Source organism: Rhinatrema bivittatum, chromosome 2, assembly GCF_901001135.1.
Source record: "Rhinatrema bivittatum chromosome 2, aRhiBiv1.1, whole genome shotgun sequence".
Classification (NCBI taxonomy): Eukaryota; Metazoa; Chordata; class Amphibia; order Gymnophiona; family Rhinatrematidae; genus Rhinatrema; species Rhinatrema bivittatum.
Window position 1 is genome coordinate 352186963 of NC_042616.1, and position 24467 is coordinate 352211429.

The 24467-nt window shown below is 42.2% G+C and overlaps 1 protein-coding gene across 1 annotated transcript in view; it reads left to right on the forward strand.

The window, feature by feature from the left end:
• The first annotated feature begins 12036 nt into the window (after window positions 1-12036).
• The window catches only part of NR4A3 (nuclear receptor subfamily 4 group A member 3), a 98605-nt gene continuing 86174 nt past the window's right edge, over window positions 12037-24467 (forward strand). Inside the window, 4 exon segments of the mRNA XM_029589891.1 lie at window positions 12037-12346; window positions 16373-16528; window positions 19964-20814; window positions 24049-24179. Of these exon segments, the coding sequence (XP_029445751.1) occupies window positions 19966-20814; window positions 24049-24179 (980 nt within the window). The 5' untranslated portion in view covers window positions 12037-12346; window positions 16373-16528; window positions 19964-19965.

Below are 24467 nucleotides of genomic sequence, written 5' to 3' on the forward strand. Positions count from 1 at the left end.
CTGGATGCTCCTGGAGGCTCGCTACAGATGCAGAACAACAACAACCTCAAGAACAGGCAAGGTCAGTTCCAAGCTCTCCTAGGGAAATGCCTGTACCAGAGGCAGATGCACTTGTCCTGCAGGGTTGGGGCCCAGGGCAGCGCTTGGCATTTATTTATGTATTTGTTTTTATATACCGACATTCAATCTGACATATCACATGCAGGCAGCCATGGCGGAGGAAATACAGGGAGCGCATCTTTCCTCCACGAACATCCTTGCTGGATATGCCAGAAGACTATGTGGTTTACAGATATCAGCTCAGCTCTTGGGTTATCCTGGAATTAAATGAAGAAATTCAAGGTGATTTGAATCCGGTCACACAAAATTCCCACGCTGTGCCTGGCCTCACCAAACTATTGGCCACCCTGCATTTCATGGCAACCGGCTCCTTCCAAACGACAATAGGGGTCATGGGGGGAATGTCCCAAACCACTTTTTCCTGCTGTCTGGGCTAGGTCATCACAGCTGTCTCTGACCGCATTAATCACTACATAGCATTTCCTCCCGACAGGCAGGACTTGATGGACTTAAAGAGAGGTTTTTATGCCTTCGCAAACTTTCCCAATGTTCTGGGAGCTATTGACTGCACTCCACATGGCCATCATTCCACCTTGTGACAGGGAGGAGATTTACCGCAACAGAAAACACTTCCACTCCATCAACGTGCAAGTGGTCTGTAAAGCTCAAATGTGCATCCTCGATGTGGTGGCCAAGTACCAGGGGGCAGTGCATGATTCCTTTATACTTAGCCAATTGGGCCTCTTTGAAAACTTTGAGGGTGGCCTGTATGGTGACAGTTGGCTCATAGGTAGGAGAGATGCTTCTTTCTATATTCCATCTCTGGCTATGTGTTTGTGGTAAATGGCACGGAAATGGGAGGTGGCCTGAGGGAGAGGAAAAGCATCGCTGCCTGGACAAGTGGCTTGCAGGCCATTGGCCCAGGGCCTGGCTTTTTCAACCCATGCTACAAAGGCCTGCAAATCTTCTGATGGCAAACAATGCACCGGCCATAAAACTTGGTGTGTGAGCAGGCACTATACACTTTCAACATGCTCATTTTCAAAATGGCCAGTAGGATAGCTACCATTGAGAGCTATTAAAATCTCACTGGTTAATTACAATCTTGAAGTGTCCACACTGCTGGTACTGAACAATCACGTGTGGCCGGTTAGTGAGAAGACAAGTGAGAGGTCCAAAGATCAAGTCTTGTGTGATGATGACTCTAACTTCCCCTTAACACTACACAAGCTCTACATGTACACAATACACTATTTTGGGCAGCTACTGTCCATCTCACATACAGGCACATGTAAGGAGGAGTTAGCTAAGAGTATGCAGTGTGAGGAAGACATAAGATGGCAATACTGAAGGTCCCTAGTAAAAACTACTTCTTTAGCTCTTGGTGTCTTCCTTAGGAGCATACACTGAGCGTTCAGTTGTGTGGCCTAGCCCCATATGGTCTTGCTTGCTAGAATAAGTGGGTAAGATGGAATATGTACGGGCATTCTAGCTTGCAAGGTCATGTGGAGGGCCAAACCTTGTATCTAGTGAACCGTTAACACCAAAAAACCACACAATGAAAGGAGCCAACCAGGAGGTGTATTTTTTCAAACCATGTTGAAAGAGTGTATTCAAGGGGACAGCCTAAGGGCCAAGGCAGCAGGACCAGAACTAAAGAGCACAGCATTGGAGGCAGGAGGACCAGGAGGAGACCCCAGCAGTATGAAGGCCAGCAGAAAGCAACAGCATGGAAGACAGCAGCAGCAGGAGCAGAGATGATTATGAGACACCAGCATCCAGAGCAGGAGACAAGAAATGATGAGAAGAGGCAGCAGCTGGACATGACTGGAGGCTACCTTAAGGAAGATGAAATACAGGCAGAGCATCAAGGAGGGCTTTAGAGTTAGGCTGCTGGACTACCATTGCTGACAGTAGACCCTCCCTTCTACGTGATGGCACTCCAACTTGTAGTGAAGACGTGCCCAGCAGGCTTCTTCCATCTAGACAGCACAGGAACTCTGTAGAGTAGCCTGCCTGGATTGCTGGTACAACTCTTCTTATTTGGCATTCAATGGCACCACCTTTAGTCCTTTATGGCCCCTTGCCATGTCCTGGCTTGCCACTTGGGGGAGGCATGGATTTTGGGGGCCTATTCCCTCTGGCATCTATCATCCCGGGGACTGCAAGCGGGGTGTGACTCCAGTGATGCTGGGGAAGGCTCAGATGGTTGCTCAGACATCTTTTACAGGATCTGTGTCAGCACATATGTCGACTGCTGCGGCCATGTTCTGTGTGTTTGCAGCTATTTGATCTCGCAGGAATCTGGTTTCTTACCTGTGACAGCCCTCCTGAGGCACACTAGCTCTGCCCGTATGTGTCGGAGAGTACCCCATGCCTCCTTTCCAGCTGGTCCAGATGCTCGTGCATGGAACTCCCTCGGTTGGTAGCAGTGATGTGTTGGTGCTGGCACCGAGCCTGGTGCTGGTGCTGGTGGGGGTGCTGGTGGCGGTGCTGTGATGGTGGTGTGGAGTGCTGGAATGGGGCCTCCAAAAGTGGCATCACAGGGCTTATGGGATGCTCCTTCTGAGGGTGTGTGGTGCTTCGGGTTGGTGCTGTGGTATGCTGGCTCAAGGTTGTGATGATTCTAAGGCTCCCACTCAAGGATCTGTCCTCCATGAAGCAGACAGGTTGAGGGACACATTAAGTGGGCTGGGTGAACCCATGGGGTTTGCAGCCATTGTCAATGGTGACCTGGGTTTGGGCATCCATGAGAAGGGCTCGTGCATAGGTGGTGGTGCCCTGCTGGTCCCTGGGGCTTCCTGGCTTGGACCGGCAGCTTTGTGGGCAATAGCTGAGGAAACAAAACATAAGACATAAGTACCAATGGCAGCAAGTATCCTTTTTTCATTTGGCATCAGAGGTGCACTTTGCTTCTTAGCATTGTCAGCATCTTATGCCAAATGATGTGTACACCTGTTGCTGCCCGCCCATTTACAGGTAAGGTGAACTTGCCGGCTGTGGCTCGCAAGGTGTCCAGCCACTCAGCCATGCCCTCAAAAATATCTAGTCCCAGGTTTTGCAAGACTAGATATTTTTGGGACAAAGGGGCTCCTCCTCTGGTCCACCATATGCATTTATTTCTGGCCACCACCTTTGCTTTCAGCTGCGCCCAGTCTCCCTGTACCTATAGGCCACCTACTTCCTGCTTCATTGTACTCCGCTGCATGGCATGATGCCCTGGTCTATGTTGTGCCAGACCTGGCCCTTGGCTGCCTTCGAGGTTTTGGCCGCACAGTTGCTAAAGAACATGGCATGATGCTGCAGGACCCCTGCAATACCATCATGTTCTCCTGGCCGCTGAACTTGACAGCCCTGAGACGAGGACGTCCTGCTGCCTGGCTGCCAGAAGGGGGTCATACTTCTGCTTCCGGAGAGGTGTCCTCCCTTTCCTCACTCTCTCTCCCACTCCCCTCTCCCTTCCTTTCCTCCCCTCCTCCTGCCCCTGCCCTGTCAACTCCCTTCCCCTCTGCCCTCTATCCCTAGACTGCCATCCTCCTAACTCCATCCTCGCCTGCCTATCCCCTTCCCCCTCCCGCCTCTTCCTATCCCTTCCCTCTGCCTCTCTCTACTCCTGTCCCTGTCCCTATTCCTACTCCTCCTTCCTCTAGCACTCCTGCCCTCGTCCTCCCGCCTCCTCTCCTCCCTCCTCCCCCTCTTCTCCTCACATCTCTTCTCTCTCCCCACACCTCTCACACTCCATCCTCTTCACCACAAACACCACTTGTCCACCAACACTCCTCACTCCTCCTCACTCCTACTTCTTCACCACGTGTCACTCCTTGACACCAAAAGTCAGATAGACAAGCTGTACTAACAAATAAAACCTTTCACTCCAACAAAGAAGACAAAAGACCAAGGCAAAGAGAAATAGATGGCAACAGAAAACAAGACAACTCACTCAGTAATCACAATAAAGAACCTCTAACTACCCACCACCAACACCTACCTACCTCCTCTCTCCAAACACCTGACACACCCTCAAAGAGGCAGCTACAGGAAGCCTGTATATATAAATTGAAAAAAATAATGCACCATGCACTAATTTATGCTAGCCGTGAAAATGATGCAGCACATGTTGACGCAATGCACGACGGGCTGACACAAAGCGCGACACACTGACACAATGTGCTGACTCAATACCGCGTGCATTATTTACCTAGATGATAGGGCAAGGTGGAAATTTTCCTAATCACGCCCTTTTTTATCGCGGTCTCTATTTTCGCTATATTTATAGCAATTTGATGAATCTAGGTCTTAGTTAGGGAGTCCTGTGTGTATGCCTTGATGAAAAGTTTGTTTTCAGAGAACATGAAGTTGTTTAGTTGTAATGTGTTCTTTGAAGACAGAAGTTCACTAGACCCACAAACCCTCTTCCTCCACTTTGAAGCTATTCTTTTTTTTTTTTAATTTTTAATTTTCAAATTTTTTACAAAAATATAACAAGTGTTATGGTTTAGCGGTGTTTGGGTGGATTCTTGGGTACTGTGGCAGATGACCACACCCATGGGGAGGAGCCCCTTGGGGAGCCATAGTACTGGGCTAGACTCGGGACGCACAAACACAGAGTTAGATCTTTTATTATACAGCCTGTAGAATACCACCAGAGGTGGCAGTACTGAGGTGATCCAGAGGTAGCAGTCCAGGGTAGAGATGTGAATCGTGTGCCAGATTGTCTCAGCGATCAGATTCGGCTGGGGGGGGGAAATCTGATCGTTAAGATATGTGAATTGGAATCGTTTCCGATTCCAATTCACATCGCTAATTTTTTTTTTAGGGAGGCCCGCACCGCTAAAAAAAAAAAACCCACCCCGACCCTTTAAATCGACACCCCCTCCCGACCCCCCCAAAACCTTTTAAAATTACCTGGTGGTCCAGGGGGGCCTTGGGGGGCCTCGGGGAGAGATCCAGGGGGGCCTCGGGGAGAGGAGAGATCCAGGGGGGCCTCGAGGAAAGATTTCCCATTCCCAGGCATCAGCTGTTCTAAAAAAAAATGGCGCCGATGCCCCTTTGCCCTTACCATGTGACAGGGTATCCGTGCCATTGGCCGGCCCCTGTCACATGGTAGGAGCACTGGATGGCCGGCGCCATCTTTAACGACTTTAAAGATGGCGCCTGATGCCTGGGAACGGGAAATCTTTCCCCGAGGCCCCCCTGGATCTCTCCTCTCCCGAGGCCCCCCTGGATCTCTCCCCAAGGCCCCCTTGGACCACCAGGTAATTTTAAAAGGTTTTGGGGGGGTCGATTTAAAGGGTCGGGTGGGTTTTTTTTTTTTAGTGGCGCGGGCCTCCCTAAAAAAAAAAAGGGTCGGGAGGGTGGGGGAGGCTAAGGGGGGTCGATTTAAAGGGTCGGGTGTTTTGTTTTTTTATCGGGCCATCGGCGCCATTTTAATTAGTGGCAGCCAAAATGGCGCCGATGGCCCGGGGAGCGGGAGATCGCGCCGGGACCCCCCCACTGGACCACCAGGTAACTTAACATTTTGGGGGGGTTCAGGAGGGTGGGGGGGTAAGGAATTGGTTTTAAAGGGTCGGGGTGGGTTTAGGGGTTGTTTTGGTGTGCCAGTTTTTCCGCCCTCCCCCAAATAATTCCCGTGCCCTATTTAACGATACAATACAAATGCCCCTGACGATAAATCGGGGGCATTTGTATTGTATCATGCACTCTAACGATTTAGAACGATTTTAAAATTATCTGACGATAATTTTAATCGTTCAAAAACAATTCACATCCCTAGTCCAGGGACCCTCGGCAGAAGGAACCCGTCTCACCAAGTTGGTATAGTGAGATTCCGGTGTAGGTTTCCCAGCACCGCAATGCTGTAGATGAGACAGACTGAGAATTAGATTACTCACTAGATGGTAGCATTAAGGTTGACGATTCCACCAGGCTGAAGTAGATGGTAACAAGCACCGAGGCAGGGAGAGCAGGCCCTTGAGGAGCGAGTACCTGATCCCAGTAAGGCACCTGAAAAGAAAGCAGAGGGCCCCCAAGGATCGGGTACCCAGGTTAGAAAATACCCCGAAGGGCAAGATAGAGCTTCCAGCAGCAGCACGGAAGCGGCAGAGTAGCTTAGACCGGACGAATCCAATCCAGTATCCAGTCCCTTGCTAACCGATTAACTAGCAAGTAAGGGCAGGCTAAATACCCGGATGGCATAGCTGGAATAAAGACGTGGGTAGCGCGCGCGTGCGCACCCTAGGAGGTCCTTCAGAGAAACATGGGCGGGAGGCAACGCCATAGCCGTTCCGGGGACCGCCGGAGAGCATGGCTTGCAGACGCGGCAGTAGCCCATCTTCCCAAGGCTAGCGGGAAGAGCAGAGAAAAACGTGAGGCACAAGGGTCAAAGCCGTCTGAGACCGATGGACGCAACAGTACCCCCTTCAAAGGGCCCCCTCCAGACCTCCTACCTGGTCTTGGTTTCTGAGGATGCATTCTGTGGTATTGCTGAAGCATCTCTTTATCCATGATATTAGCCAAAGGTTCCCAAGAGTTTTCTTCAGGTCCGTAACCCTCCCATGACAGGAGGTATTCCCATACTCTGCCTCTCTTTCTCACATCAAGGATAGCGTTTACCTTGTATTCAATGTCTTCTTCTACATCAATAGGTGTAGATTCAGGTGTCTTGGTTGAGAACTCACTAAGGACTAATGGATTCAATAGTGAGACATGGAACACATTATGAATCTTCAATGCTGGTGGAAGTTTCAGACTATATGCAAGAGTACCTAGTCGTCGGAGAATGAGAAAGGGTCCAACGAAGCGTAGAGCAAAACGAGCTAAAGGTAGCTTGAGTCTTAAATGTTTTGTAGATAGCCAGACTTTATCATCAGGCTGGAATTCTGGAGCCTTGACATGATGAGCATCATAGTCTTTCTTTGCTCGTTGTCCAGCTTTACAAATCATCTCTTTAGTTTAGCCAAAGTTGTTGAATATCTTTGGCAGTAGATTGAGCTGCCAGGAACGACACTGAAAGTGGAAGTGGTAAGGGTGGCAATGGGTAGTCGTCTGTAGACAACTTCAAATACTGTTGATCCAGTAGATGTGCTGGATGAGAGTTGATGGCAAATTCAGCCCAGGGAAACAGTTCAGCCCAGTCATTTTGGCAAGTACCCACATAGGCACGAATGAACTGCTTGAGTGTCGTATTCATTCTCTCCGTTTGCCCATTAGACTGAGGATGGTATGCAGAGGTGAAGTCAAGAGAGATATCAACTTCTTGCACAATGCCTTCCAGAACTTAGCTGTGAACTGGGTTCCTCTGTAAGAGACGATGTGCTTTGGCATGCTATGTAGGCGAAAGATGTGAGTGATGAAAAGCTTTGCAAGCTCCATGGCTGTGGGCAATCCAGGGAGAGCCACGAAGTGAGCCATCTTCGAGAAACGATCCACTGTTTACCCAGATAGTGTTGTTTCCTCCTGAGAGTGGTAAGTCTACCACAAAGTCTGTAGCGATGTGTGTCCAGGGCTCGTCTGGTACTGGCAAGGGTGGGAGTAGGCCCCAAGGGACGACCGGGGGTGGCGGTTTCTGTCTGGCACAATTAGAGAAGAAGCAACGTAGGAGAACGTGTCTTCCTTCATGGTGGGTCCCAGTAGTACTTCTGTAGTTTTGCCCAGAGTTCTGCATTGACCAGGGTGTCCAGCCAGTTTAGAGTCATGAGCCCAAGCTAACAACTTTTTTTCTTAGGTTCTTGGGTACAATGGTCTTACCCCGCAGGTTACTGGGTGAGTAGCTGACAGATGACTCTTTTGGGTCGATGATATGTTAGGGTTCATCAGGTACGTCCTCAGAGAGGAATGAGCAAGATAGGGCATCTGCTCTGACGTTCTTATCTCCAGGGCGATATTTCAGCACAAAGTCAAATCTGTTGAAGAACAGGGACCATCTCACCTGTCTATGGTTTAGGCGCTGTGTGTGGCGGAGGTACTCCAGATTTTTATGATCTGTAAAGACTGTGATCTGATGTTGTGCACCTTCAAGCCAGGGGTGCCACTCCTCGAATGCCATCTTGATTGCCAGGAGTTCTTTATCCCCTAAGCCGTAGTTCTTCTCTGCTGGTGAGAAGCGACGGGAGAAAAATGAGCATTGGTGTAAGGGTCCTTAGAGTCACCGGCCTGGCTTAGCACGGCCTCTACACCAATGTCTGAGGCATTGACCTCTACGATGAAGGGCCTGTTTGGATCCGGATATCGGAGGCATGGCTTGCTCGAGAAGGCGTCTTTCAGTTTCTGGAATGCTGTTACAGCCTCAGTAGACCAATTGGCGACGTTGGCACCTTTCTTAGTCATAGCTGTAAGCGGAACAGTGAGTGAGGAGTAGTTCTTGATGAATGTTCTGTAGTAGTTGGTAAATCCCAGAAATCGTCTGAGAGCCTTTAGACCAGTGGGTTGGGTCCTTTTCTTAATGCTCTCCAGCTTCGGTTGTTCTATCTGAAAACCTTGATTGGAAACAATGTACCCTAAGAAAGGCACTGATTCCTTATGAAACTCGCACTTAGACAACTTAGCGTATAGACGATTCTCGCAGAGTCTTTGCAGCACTCTTTTGACATCTTCCAGTTGAGTGTTCATGTCCTGGAAAATATCAAGATGTCATCTAAATACACAACAACACATTTGTAGAGTAGATCACGCAGAATGTTGTTCATGTTTTGGAAGACAGCCGGGGCACTGCACAGGTTGAAGGGCATCACTAGATATTCAAAGTGTCTATCCCGGGTATTGAAGGCTGTCTTCCATTCTTCGCCAGAGCGGATGCAAACTAGGTTAAGACTCCCTTGAGATCAAACTTGGAGAATATCTTGGCTCCCTGTAGTCTGTCAAATAAATCTGAGATGAGTGGTAAGGGATAGTGGTCTTTCACAGTGATCTCGTTTAGACCTCTGTAGTCAATACATGGACGCAATGTTCCGTCCTTCTTCCCCACAAAGAAGAAGCCTGTGCTGGCAAGAGACTTGGAGGGTCTTATGAAGCCTTTCTGAAGGTTCTCCTGTATGTATTCAGACATGGCTTTATTTTCTACCTTGGAGAGAGGGTAAACCCTTCCTTTGGGTGGTTCAGTGTTAGGCTTCAAATTGATGGCGCAGTCATAGGATCTGTGTGGAGGGAGCACGTCTGCAGCTTCTTTGGAAAATACATCTTGAAAAGATGCATACTGAGGCGGCAACCCAGGCATCAATGGAGTAGTTGGCATGCAGGGTATAGGAGCGACCTCCATCAGACATTTACCACGGCAATCTGGACCCCAACGTGAAAGTTCCAGAGTGGCCCAATTGAATTGAGGTATATTTATTTATATATTTAGGGCTTTTTTATACCGACACTCATGATACCAATCAATCATATCGTATCGGTTTACAATAAACAGCGGTGCAATAACATAAACATCAACGTGAACAATAGGCGAAGAGAGAAAAAGTGAATAAAAGTTACAATAAAACAGGGGCACTTGAACTGGGAAGAGGAAAAGCCAGAGTCATGGCTAACATAGAAAAAATAATATCTAGTCTCAGAAATAAAATAATATCTAGTCATATACTTAGGACTATAATAATCACTTGTACTCAGGACTGAATATTATCAAATATATAAATAATACCCTATACTCAGTGCAGTAGAATATCAAATGTTCCTGACTAAATAGTATTAGTTCATAAAACTCAGGACTGATTAATATAACGTCGGAAGCCATGTCAGGGATGGGGAACGTCAACTGGTGGACCAAGGCAGTTATAGCAGTTGGGGTGGTCATAGTTCAGGGAAGGCTTGTAGAAATAGCCAAGTCTTGAGTTTCTTTCTGAATGTCTGCGTGCAAGGTTCTTGTCTAAGGTCTGGGGGCATGTTATTCCAGATGGTTGTTATTCCAGATGGTTGGTATATGCAGCAGCATATACCATCCAGATGGATGGTATATGCTGCTGCAGCCATGGTAACCCCAATACTATAGGGTGCATGGCCTTCTCTAGGACAAGAATGAGATAGTTTCTGAATGGAGAGCACTGGTCCATAAACTCACGGGTTCAGTGAACTGGGTTACTTTTCCTGGTAAGGGCTCCCCGTGAATTGAAGACAGGAGTAGTGGAGTTGTCATGGCGTGGTGAGGATCCGCAATTGCTCCACTAATCGTTTCAAAATAAAATTGCCTCCTGCCCCTGAGTCCACTAGGGCAAGAGTCTGGTATTCTAAGGGTCCGCAGATCAAGGATACAGGAAGAGAGAGTGGAGGAGAGGGTGCAGTTAGACCTAAGATGGTTGCCTGAGGGTGAACTTGTCGTTACTCCTCTTAGCTTTGCTTTGCGTTTCGTATGGGGCATAATTTGCAAGAAAATCAAAGAATTCAAGAAAAATGCCGTAAGAGGTTTCTCCCAGCATCTTTACCTGACGGCCATCTTGAGTCATTCCTTGAAGCTATTCTTTACTCATCAAAACATGTATATGGAACTGAGTGGAACTGCAGGATGGCGACATGGGCAGTGAAATGATTTTGCCTTTTTCCAGAAGTTCTAGAAGAATCCATTGTTCAATGCCAAACACGGTCAAATAACTTCTGTGCATGTGGTTAGAGAACTACTGTCTTCAAAGAAGAGATGTTACATCTAAACAACTTTGCTTCTATGAAACAACTATTCATGAGCCACACATATAGGACTTCCTAACTAAGGGGCCAATGCAATACAATGTGCTCAGCCAAGCGCACTGTTATCCCACAGTTGGATGCAGGGATTAGCGCCTCTACAACCCGCGTCCAACACGGAGTGAATCTAATAGCACTCATCACATGCAAATGCATGTGAATGGGGCTATTAGCTATTCACACCCTATGCAAAAAACCAAATGTGCATCTAGGACGCACATTTAGCAATCAGAAATTAACGCCTGCCTGGAGCAGTGGGTTGTGTCCATTTCTTAGTGCTCAGCTATTAATGCCTGGAGCAGGCGTTAATAGCTGAGCACTCCTTAAACCAGTACAGAAAAGCAGAAAAAACTGCTTTTATGTACTGCCTCCTACTTAATAGTTGTGATATTAAGTAGGAGGAAAAACTAGAATAATTTAATTTTTAAAAAGTAAAAAAAAAAAGGCGCCTGCAGTGTGGTGCAGGAAATGGACGCTCAATTGAGACGCGTCTGTTTCCTGAACCCCTGGCTGCGTGGCGTTTAGGAAAACCGACACCAATAAACTCGGCGTCGGTTTTCCTAACCAGCAAAGGGCCAACGCACTTGGGCTCTCCTTGCTAATGCAACCCCCTAATTTAAATATTGCATGGTGCCCCCACTGGAGGCACCTGGGGGCGCATTAAAAAAGAGGGCACTGACTGTTCAGCGCTCGCTTTCTGTGCCAAAATATCTAAGAGGGGGAAAAAAAAACACCAAGGGGCAGGAAATATTTTTTGTTAAGAAGAAACCTTTATTTTGTTTGTTTTAGAAAACAATAGGTAAGCAACTTTGCATTTACACAAGGATTCTCCTCCTTGCAATGAGATTTTCCTAACCTACCCTCCCTCTTCTGTTATTCTCATAGGGTTGACACCAAACCTGAAATTTTAAGGCGTCTTCCGAAAGTAGCTGAGAAGCGGGCAGGCTGAGTCTTTCTGTCATACACATAAACACATACACATTATATGTATGTATATATGTGTATGGGGGGTGCATGTGTGTGTGTGTGTGTGTGTTTGTGTGTGTGTGTGTACGTACACACACACATAATCACACAGTTCTGTACAATGAGAAAGTGCACCCTGCCCCTCCCTCAATACACTGTCACACACAACCACGCGGGGAAAGGAGGGCGGGGCATGGGCGATGACGTCAGCCGCCCATGGTGTCACTATTGACGTTCTCACATTCCAGCCACTCTGGAGAGATTGCCTGGGCTCCTCTAACATAAATGACGTTCAGAGGGGTAGAGAGCGCGCTGCACAGAGGAGTTCTCTTATTCTTCCCTTTCTCTCTCCCTCTCTATATATCTCTGTCATTTCGCACATAAACAAAGGCACATTGCAACTTCATCACCCCCTTCCTACATGCTCTATGCTTTTTTTTTTTCTAAGGGAACCGATCAGCTTTAGCAGCATCTGCAGTATTTTTAATCCTTTGGGGGGATTTTTAATGACTCGGGATAAATATATTCTCAAGATAACAAACAAGAGTTTGGGCGTTTTTTTTATTTTTCAAAATTTTCACTGGACGTCCTCCTACACATTTGAAGGCTTTTCTTAAACTAGATGTAAAGACGGAATCATCACAGCAATCAAGTATGTATGAATGAGTATTTGAGTACTTTGTGAATAAAGTTGAAATGTGTGCAGTTGCATGAGAACTCTGTCCACAGTCGACAGTGTAGGTAATTTAACATGCTGAGTGAGCTGTTCTGAAACTTTTCTACCGGTTTCTTACTTGGATATTTCAATGATATTTTTTTCCCTGAGACTTTCCCCGACAAGCAGCAGAGTGGGATTGTAGAATAGGAGCCCAGCCGATATTAAGGTATTTCTGCTAGTTGTCATGGAAATGATGCTTGTCGACAGGGGGTTTGCAGTTCGGCTAATGAATGGCAGTAATTTGCCTCTTCCCTTAAGTATGCTTGAAAATGGGTGCTTTTGTTTGCGCAAGTTATACGATTAGACGCAGATCTGATGTTGCTTTAGGTTAAACCTGTAGGATTAAAGAGGTAATTGTTGGAATGTACTATATTGTAATTAAATGAAATATGACCCTTACTAGGCACGCATGCCTGGAAGCCGTTCATCAGAAACGTGCACTTTTGTTGTGCCAGTAATGAATTTTCATGGCTTTACAGTAACACACGTGTTGGTGCAGTGGATTCTGCCGTTCTCTTACCATTTTCTTCCTTGCTTGCTATAGAAATCAGCTGTGATATTACTGAGTGATTAATTTTAAGTTTTGGTCTGTTTGGAAAAGTTTTTCTACGTACTGTATTATCCTATACGCATTCTATGTAAGCTGAGGTTTCTACTAATCTCAATGTGGATTTGACTAAGATGTTTTTCCCAATCATATATTTTTGAATTTCAGAAATATATTTTGAATATGTAAAGAAGCAAAACTACTCTTAATGTTGCATCCTCAAAGATCCATTAAAATTAAACATAAAAAATAAATTGTAATTATAAAATACTATAAAATACTATTATACTTCTTTGTATACTCCTTTCACAATGTCATCAGTGTATTTGCATACAGTCATTTTTTTAATAGAATCTGTGCTTTTTAGGAATTTATGAAAATCAAATTTGTGAATACATGTTAAGATTATGCTAACTCAAAATGACTCATATTTTAGCTATTAAAATCCCAAACTGAATTCAAACGTTTATTTTTTGTCTGTTTAGCTTTTTTTAAAAGAAATATTTAATACTCTGATAGCTGTAATATATGTACTAGCTATGTGTCTTTTTCTTCAGTCCACTGTAAATGAGTGTTGTAAACTTTACTCAAAGCATACAGTAACAATGCAAGACCTCAGAGTTCCACCACACTCCCTTGGGTTTACTGGTACCTGAATACAGAAAGCTAAAGTAGGAATAAAAGAGCTTTGACAAGGGTAGTTACTCCTGCCTAATTTACAGTACTTGAAGATCTTGGCGGCTGTTTGCTGAGTGGAGGGGCTGGTAGTTCTGATTACAGTTCGGGGAGGGCAGTAGGGGGTTACTGCAGTAATAAGGTGGATGTTTAAAGGCACACTGACTGTTCCTTAGGTAACCAAGGGATTTGGTAGCTGCTTCAGAGGAGAGAAGCCAGCAGTAGTTCAGTGTGTGAGAAGCAGCCTTTGAAGAGCTGGATGCTGGAGAGGGAAATTTTGTAGCAAAACCTTAAAAAATAAAGAAACGAGATGACTAAAATGTTTTTTAAGAGGGAGGTGGCTATTACAGATCTTAAGTTCAAAACGATTTGTAATAAAAAAAAATGTTGGAACAAATAATAAGACTGAGGCAGAGTAATAGGCAGGAAAATTAAAGCCGTGTACACCCAATGCTAAAAATTTAAAACCACAGAGGAAAAATGTAATGTTCTCCTTTTGTAATCAGGGAATGCTTGCAAAATAAATATGTTATAAAACTAGTATGATAAAGTAGATTAAGCCATGAAAAAGTGAAAAAAAAATAGCCAGGCTTTCAGGAAGAATCAAGGTGAAAAGAACTTCAGAGAAATCAAGTACATTTATTCCTGAAACCAGGCAGAACATGGGTCTTAAAATCTCTGCTTTCAAAGGAACTCAGTGTGTACCGTATCAGTCAAAGTGTATTCATAACCTGCTGTCTTCTTAATTTAAATGATTGTGGGGAACTTTTGAGGTTGGATCCTGTTATTGTTGATCTTGGGGAAGGGGGCGCTTCTAATCTCAAAGATAGCTCGGTTCAAAGGATTCTAGTCTGGTAAAACCATGCAATCTTTGGAAAGCTTTTGAAATCCAGTATAAACGTATAGATAATTTTATCCTTCCAGGTTATGAACTGAGTGGAAGAAGGCTACTAGATATTATGGGACTAAACTAGAGTGAGATTAGTAAATGCATTTATTGGAAGGCAGCCTTGTAGCTATTCACTTTGCATTTGTTGCCATTTTGTTAATGACGAGATATAAGAAACATACATTCTTATCATGTTAGCATAGTAGGAGAAAATTTCACAGCAACTTTCATAACATTTAATGTTTTCAAAGTGAGCTTAATAAGACAAATGGAAACAGGGTGGGCCATTTTTCTAAAGAGTTTTCTGCCATTCAGTGCCTAAAAAATCCTTGCTGAAGCCGGTCCTATATTTTCTGCTTCAGTAGAAATTGAAAAGCCTTCCAAGAAAAAAATTCATCAATTTGGAACTCTTTAGTTTCTCAGATTAATGGGCATTGTTTCTTTTCATTAGTAAACTTCGATTCTATGAGAGATTCAAAGCATTGATTTTTATTTTCTTTCTTACATTTTCATTTGCTTTCTAAGAACTTATGTACAGTTTTATTTTAAGAGACTGTATCTAAATTTTACCCTAATCATAAAGCTTACAGGCGACTGAGAAAGGAATTGATAGAGGTTTATAAAATCATTACTGGGGTAGACAGATAAATAGGGAACTGTTATTTTCTCTTTCAAATAGAATTGGAACAAGGAAAGATTTTCATGAAAGTACCTGGTAGCAGATTTAAACAAATTGTAAAACAGTATTTTTTCTCTCAACAAACACAAGCTGTGGAATTTGTTGTCACAGACAAGGTCAAGGCATCTAGTATTGCAGTTTAAAGGCATTTGTTTGTGGGCAGGATATAAATGGAATAAAATTAATAATTTAAAGGGTTTGGACAAGTTCCTGAAGGAAAATTAGCCAGGTAGACTTGGGAATGTCAATGTCACTGTTTATCTCTAGGATGAACAACAAGGAATGGATCTACCTTTCGGGATATGCTAGGTAATTCCTAGAGACCCAGACTGGCCATTGTCAGAGCAGGATGCTGGATTCAGTGTACCTTTGGTCAGATCCAGTATGACTTTTCTTATGTTCTTATGCGTACCTATAGAATTGCATAAGAATGGTAGTGTTTGAATTTTTAGAAGCATTTCGTTTTTAGATCGTTTGGCTGCCAAAGTATTGTTTTGTGTTTTTTTTTTAATAAACAAATTAGCAATCGGGAATGCCAGCGATCTAGCTTACATGTGCTATGCTTCAGCTTCTTAATGTGGAATGACTAATATAAAAGATAAGTCCCATTTTTTCTGGAACTGTCCTGTTGTTTCCAATGCATAGTATTGTAATCAGCGATACACAGGACTTTCTTGTTCATTTTAACTTTGCTTCAGTTGTGCTCTTTCTCATCTCTTTTCTAATTTCTTTTCAACCTCTGTTCTGTTTAATGTTATTTGCTCTAGTTACTTATTAAGTAACAGCAGAAAAAGACCCAAATGGTTCATCCAAACTGACCAGTAAGTTGCCTAGGGTAGTAACTGTCATTCCATGCAGGTTACCCCACAAGTTATCCCTTCTCTTGATCTTCTTTGTTTATCCCACGCCCTTTTGAATTCCATTAATGCTTTTGTCTTCACTGCCTCTTCCAGGAGGGCATTCCATACTTCCACCACCCTGTCTGTAAAGAAATATTTCCTAATGCCGGTCCTGAGTCTATCTCCTAAGATCTTCATATTATGTCCCCTAAGTTCTATGGCTTGTCAGCCTCTGTCTCATTGTAGTTAGCCCTAGTTCTGAATGTACTATTATTCTGAAGGTTCTGAGGTTAACAAAAGTAATTTTTGCTTGTGTGTGTCTGTTTGACAGAGCCCAGTTCGGACAAAAAGTCCACATCACGCTCTGGCTCCTCACCCAGTGCCACTGCTGCTGCCTCTGAGCCAACCAGGCCTCCTCCTCTGCCGCTTCCAGCACCTGTCAGCCAAGCATCCAGCACCACCATTCAGCGAGCAAAATACCCACCAGGTAACATGCATAAAAGCATAATTTATTTATTTATTTATTTTTGGTTTTTATATACCGGAAGTTCCTGTATAATATACATATCACTCCGGTTCACAGATAACAGAGATAACTATCGCCGGGGATGGCGGTTTACATGGAACCATATCGAACAGTAAATCTATTATAAAGTAGAATACAAACTAAGATCTACTAAGAACACCTAAATAAAGCAATAAACATTACAAAATTGCTGTGGATGGGAGGGTTGTTATTCTTCCTGCTCTTAGCTCTCTGGGAAAGCTTGCATACACATAATATAAATAAATACAAAAGATACTGTTTTTGCACTATATATAGATATAATATAATATAATATAATATTTGTATACTTTAAATACAGATTTTAAAATTGAGTTGAAATCAGTAGGTATATTTAATAATTCAGCATTTTTTTCAGTATAATTATGTGAACCTATAATACTAATTTCATTTTAATATTTATCCAGCTCTCCAGAGTAGATTTTAGCTTTCAGAATATCAAACTTCAAAAAATTACAGCTACAGGGTAGCTATCTTAAAGATATTTTCTGCAAAAAACATATTTTCAATAACTGTACATTTTAGTCCAAAGGTTCTCAACTCCAAGTCTTAAGGGCCACAAATGGGATGTCCAAAGTGATTATTCATTAGGTAAATTTTGCAGACATCTATCAAGAACCAGATAAATTTTCATATTTGGTTATTCTGAAAATTAAAACTTGTTGGCAGACTTCAAAGTTTAGAGTTAAGAACAGTCACATATATCTCATATAAAATGCAGTTAATTACTATTTGCACTTCTTAGTAGGAAAGAAAATAATGGAATCTTTTATGTTAACTATTGGGAAAGTGCTAATTAAAAGTCCTCTTTATTAAAGATTTTAACCTTCAGGTGCAATATCACAAAAATATGAATACTGAAGAAGTTTAAAAAAAACCACCTAGCCTCAAGTCTGCAAAATTTCCAGAGTCATGTAACTTGTCAGATATCTGGAATACTTGACTGCAGCATCTAAGTGATTGCTGGAGGGGGTTCCTGGTTTCCATTGTTAAATTATTTTTTTGAAAACAAAGAATGCCCACAAGAAGCCCCTTGATACAAAACTGATAGCACGTCATTGCAGCATTTTTCTCATGTAAGAGAAAAATTATATGGGCTGACTTGGGATATTTGACTGTCCTGAGTGGAGATTAACTGAGTTTAAGAGACCTGAGGCTGCTGTGCAGAAAAAAAATAGATTGATATTTTAAACCTTTGGGGAAAGTGAAATTCCAGCTATTGGTAAAATAATTCTGTGTGAATTCTGGGACGGCATCTTTCAAACAGAAGCACAGGCACACATATATGCGAGTATGTTGGCGCACGCCCAGAAAAGCAGAGATTTTATAATGTGTATGCACATATGCACACATATTATAAAATAACTTGGGTGCATGCACAAGTGCACCCAATTTTAAACTTGTGTGCACAGGCCATGTAAATCGGGTTTTGGCCACCTAAGAGGGAATTTTAAAACCGGCATGCATCCATGCCATGACCAGTTTCATCAGTTCGTCCACCAGTTCTCTCAGTGCAGGGAGCTAGATCCTCAAGACCCCCCCTGATATAATAACCTGCACTTCCCCAGACCCCTCAACCCTTCTGCGATGCCTGGTACTAGTTTTATTTAGACTTACACCTCATCAATAGCAGAAGTAAAGTTAAGCGGCTCTGGACCTGGGCATGTGCCTGGGCATGTAAGTATTAACACGCACATCTCTTGGCCCCATCCCAAAATGCCCACGCCCTGTCCAGACCACGCCCCTCTTTGAGTCTGAGTGAGATGTGCATGCCGCGGGAGATGTACATGTATCTGGTCAGCTTTTAAAATACAGCGGGCGTGCGTAAGCCCTTCATGTGTGCACATCTCCTGATTTTGGCACACACTGGGCTTTTTAAAATTTACTTTATCAAACTAGTAATGCAGTTGTTAGAGCAGCTAGTTACTAATGGAGAGATTTGTCTTTCTATTTGGGGACTATATGTTTCCTTTCTCTTGGCTCTTATTTATGACTGCTGAGAGAATGAAGGAAACAGTAACAGAGATGATATTGTAATTTATCACTGTTATAAAAAGATGAAACACGAGTCCCAAACTATGTATGAACTAGGCGTTTTGTTGCACAATCTAATACACATACAAGTGACTAATTTCCAGGGTGTGCCCACCTCATCAGCTCCCCATTGTATGTCATGTTATTATCATTAAAGCTCTGGGGCAAAGCTCATTTTTTCAGGCTGCTGTGCTATAGATACGTGGTCCAGGTACATCAGCCAGTAAAGTTCATGAATGCAATGTAAAGCATTCCTCATGCCATTCTTCCCTTTGGGCAGTAAAGAGAACAAAGTTGTATAGAAAGAAATTTAAAATGCAATTCATCTGAAGAAAAATAGTTTGCATCTTTTCATTTTATGTTATATTTTCTGCAGTTTTCATATCAACTGTCAGTGACTTGTGGCCTTCATGTCCAACTGACCATTAGTCTAAATCTTACTTAAAATATGCTTTCACAAATTCTCTATAAAACTGTCATTTCGTTAGAGAAATAATTGGCATGTCATTTATTCTGAAAAATTAAGTTTTGCATGATGGTCAGAGATCATTTAGATTGTAGAGAGATTAATCATTTAATGTATTCTTTGTCATCATAGCAAACAGACTGTTTAGTTTGCTTTAATTAAACTTTGCTGTTGCTTGGAAGACTGGATGATAATGAATTGGAGCACAGCTATGGAGACTTTTACTTCTAAGCTGTTGGTTCAAATTTGTCTCAACAGTGGTAGTGGCTGAAGGATTTCCTATCTTACAGACCTGCTTGGTCTCCATAAAATGAGTTGATGGTTCCTGACCAGTTCACATATCAGTAAAACTACACAATAGCTTCCTCCAGTAGAAGCCTACAACAAAAGACCAAACACTGAATGGTCATGAAAACTAAATTACCATCCCTTTGTTCTCTGGAGCAAAGCTGAGGCATGCTGACAGAGCAGTATGAGGAAATGTGTGCTAGTGCTATGCAGTCCTTCCCCAACTAATACATGAATGCCCAAAATATCTAGTACCTTTAAACAAATGCTATATACAAACACTTTAAATCAGTCCAAAAAATGTTTAATTTACTACTGAATGTTGTTTTCACCTGAAAACAGATTTACTTACAAAAAATCCAGTCAAGGTACAACAAAGGAACATTGGATGATACAAGGTTACAGAATGCAGAGTTATAAGAAAAGAATCACTGCAGTTCACTACAGTGAGAATTGCAGTGAAGACTTGTTTAAATGTTGTTATCCTGTAATGTATAGTATACATTCTGAAATAATCAGAAAACTTATTGTATAATGTATTATTGTTAACTGAGCATTCCCACTTTTAGATATGCCCTGCGTGCAAGCACAGTATAGCCCCTCTCCACCTGGTTCCAGTTATGCAGCTCAGACATATGCTTATGGCTCGGATTACAGCTCTGTGATTATGAATCCAGACCACACAAAACTTAGCATGGACTTAAACAGCACAGAAATTACTGCCACTGCAACAACCTCCCTGCCCAGTTTCAGCACCTTCATGGATGGCTACTCTGGAAGCTATGAATTCAAGCCTTCCTGTTTGTACCAAATGCAATCTTCCAGCCAGAGACCTCTGATTAAGATGGACACTCATGTGCATAGTTACCATTCGCCAGCCCCAGCACAGACAGACGATGTTATGCCCAGCACATCAATGTACTTTAAACAATCCCCACCCTCTACTCCAACTACACCTGGATTTCCAACTCATCAGACATCTATTTGGGATGAAGCTTTCTCACTGCCACCAACACAGACATGCATGTCTACCAGACATTTGATGGAAACTCCAATGAAGAATGTTCCACCCCGATTTCCTCTGTTTCACTTGAAGAACTCTCCACCTCACACCCCATCTTCTAGCACCCATATGTGCTATGATCCAAACCCTACTATGTCAATTGGTTCTGACAGGGCTGCTGGACAGGCAGCAATAGAGACTCTCTCATACACTTTACCAGTAGCTAAAGGATCTAGCCTGGCCTTTTCCCCACTTGCACTGAACCAGACTGCCAGCCTGCTGGGAGACAGTAGTCTTCCCTCACCCCCCAGCAGGAGCTCTTCATCGGGGGAAGGGACCTGTGCTGTGTGTGGAGACAATGCTGCTTGCCAGCACTATGGTGTCAGGACCTGTGAAGGCTGTAAAGGCTTCTTTAAGGTAAGATGGCGCAGATCTGTTTGTGTTTACAACATGTTTTCTGCAGAAACCAACATCAAGTTTTCTAAATAATAATAATTTAAAAAATCCACAAAGTTATCTTTCCAAACAGTGTTTATTATGGTTTGTCACTAAGAGTAAATTCTGGTAACAGCAAGAGGGTCGCATCAGATAGAAACAACAAATAATGAATCTACATCACACAGTATCAGAATTCCCACTTCTTCCTCCGTGGTAAGGAGCTTCTCTTAATTGGTCAATAATGTTACCATTATATTTCAGTTTCTCCTTTTTGTCAGTCTCCTGACCCCAGTCTACTTCAGTGGGGAATGAAGACATCTCCTTTTCTCCCAAATCTTCCTCTTAACAGCTTTAAAATATAAGGTGTACCCTATTATAATGTCTGCCCATGCCCTAAAAAATCACTTGTATAAAGCTAAAGGGTGGGAGGCTTATTCAAATAGAAGTTCAAGAGCATTAAGTAATCATATTTTATACAAATTTGAAATTTGTATATATTATGTAAAGCCTTGCAATGCTGAATTTCAATGGAAAATAAATTGTAATACAAGTAACAAATTAATTCACATGTAAGTTTGGACAAGTTGCTGACAATGATGTAAGATTTGCAACTTCATTCTTTGCAAGTATAATTTGTTGAAGTACAACATATGAGCCTATGTGCATAGCAGATGTACTACCGAAAACTATTCATACAGGGTAATTTTCAAAAGGGTGCGTAAGTCAGACACATACACATGTGCACACAAAGTTATGCTTATATTTTATAAACTGTACAGTGGGAGCTGCACAGCTGCATACATTCTTTACATATTTTATAAAAATACACATACACATTTCACAATTGAAAGAATTGTAACATGTGCATATTTACCCCGGTTTATGTTTGGAGGCAGATATTTTATAAGATATGCGCATACTGTGCTTATGCATGTAATTTTAATCACCAGGGTCGCTAACACCTCCACCAGTTCATCGACACTTCCACCAGTTCACCAAGACCTGCCACCACTTAACCCAGACCTCCCACCCTAAAACTGCAAAAGAAGGACAAGTGCAATTTCAGTTTCATGACTCAGTTAGCAGGTGTAAGAGCATGCACATAAGTTTGGCAATGTATCCACAAAACTTATGCACGAACTTCTAAACCTGCCCTGAAAATACCCATTCTCACCCCTTTTTTAATTTACATTTATGTTTGACATTGCTAGTACGTACATCAGTCTTTTACAAAATACTACTTGGCGCATACATGCTACTTACATTGTAATTTCCAGTTTTACATGCTGAAACGTATTATAAATTTCCCCCAGACTGTTTAAGAGAAAAAGCACATTCAAGTTCCAAATGCACCTATTCTTATAGAATAAAGGCAAAAATTAATGACTTAATAATATGCTAAAAATAATTGGAGTGAATTTTCAAAGCATAAAAGTTATCATAAATGCATGTAAGTGGTATCTACTCATGTACATACTGTTTTATAAACCTCAAACATATGTGCCTATTTTTGCTTTCATGTGCATATATTCGTGCCTAAAAATGGAGTACTCTAGGGGCATTGCAGGGGCGGGGGCCAACATTTGCATGGGTAAATTGTTGTTTTAAAAGACACACATGTAAATTTGTCAACTTACTTGCATAAATTTATACCTGCTTATTATCTTGACTAAGTGATATTGAATGTGTTTATTGTGGACTATTGGCCAGGTGGGAGGGCTGGGTGAACTGGCAGGAATTCAGGCTGAAGAGCCAGGTGGGTCTCGAAGACCTGGAGGACTGGGCGAACTGGTAGGCTAATTGGGAAAACTGGTACTTTCATTTGTACCTTCACTTGTAATTTCTGATTTACATGAATAAGTCCCACTTTATTTTCGCACATAAAATATACATGGGTATATTTTTAAAACAAGTAGGAAAATTATGCACACTGAATGCATTAAAATACATAATTTCAGATATGCATACATTTGCGCATAAGCATACCTATGCACATATGATGCAGGGTAAAAATATGTGTATTTTAGAATGTGCACATGTGTGATACCGCAGGTTATAAAATACTGTGGTATGTCGCCACGCACAATTGTTTGAAAATTATCCTCATTATCTTATTATCAATCAGATTGTAACAGTTTGGTGTCAGATTTAGCATGTCTATGTGTGTCCTGAAATTGCAGAACAATAGTGAATTATTGATCTGAGTAGTCATGTCTTCATTTCATTCGCATGCAGTAGATGAGAGAAGGGGCTATAATGTTCACACTGACAAAAACTATTAAATACATCACTTAAACCATAGCTTATCTGGCTGATTATATGTAGGTTTTGGGATGGCCAAGTATTCCACCTTTTATTTGCATTTTACCTTTGCAGGTTAAGACTCTTTTTAGTTTGTCAGAGACATTGTCTATAAGAAACTGATTATTTTATACTTCTTAACAAAATGAAAATTTTGGGTTAGAAGATTCCTGGCTCCTTTAAAAGTAACGGTGTTTTCAATAGCACAATACTTGAAATATTAATTATTTCAAGTCAGTTATTAGAAAAAATAAATATTATAATGCCTATAGCTAGTAGCCTGAAATAGTGTGCTTGTAGACAGTCATTGAAATTCTTGCAATGCTTGTTTAAGGAATTGAAAATGTGATGTAAACAACATTTCCCCTAAAAATAAGTCTGGTTTCCATTACACATGAGCAGATATATGTGGAAGCATGACTGCATTTGTGATCTTACCTCTCTTGATTTTAATGGTTAGCAGAACCAGGTACAGTGGTATATGACTAACAATTGGAATAGCCAGAGAAATACATCCCAGATCACTTCTGATTTATTTTTAATAAGGTCAGTAATAATCAAGGGAATGAACCAAGTAGAAAATTTGTTCCCAAAGGGATATTAGAAGAAGAGGTAATATAATCCCCAATGGTATGATGTGATGACCTGGTAATTTCAGATATGATTTTATCATTCAAAGTTGATTGTCTCCTGAGATTGTTTCAGTACAATTCTAGCTGATTTTCATTGTCAGCAGCTAACACTAATAAAATTGTTTTTCCTGCAGGCTAACGTGTTAGGAAATTAATTTTATCTAATTATACGAATTGTACTGTCGCTTTTCATATTGTGATTAAAATATATCTTGTCAGGTTACGTCCTAGCTCTTCTGAGAGACTAAGAGCTGACCATTTTTCTATTATATTTCGGCAGAGAACAGTGCAGAAAAATGCAAAATATGTTTGTCTGGCAAATAAAAACTGTCCAGTGGACAAGAGACGTCGAAACCGCTGCCAGTACTGTAGATTTCAGAAGTGTCTTAGTGTTGGCATGGTTTAAAGAAGGTGAGGACAGTTATTTGCACAAGCACTACTACCAATTTCTGTTATTTTAAAATAAGTTTATTTCTGTATATGTATTTTATTTTAAAAGTTTAACTGGCTTTTTTTTATTTCAAAAAAGACATAATTTGCTGTATGCATTTGAATTATTTCACAAATCAAAGGCAAGTTTTCTCTCCTTGCAGTGGTATGTATATAACCACACTTTTCCTGATTTGGACTAGACATTGCAAGCTAGGAATTAATTTTGGTTAAGAAAAAGTTGCAGGGTTCTCCATGGACATTATCTTA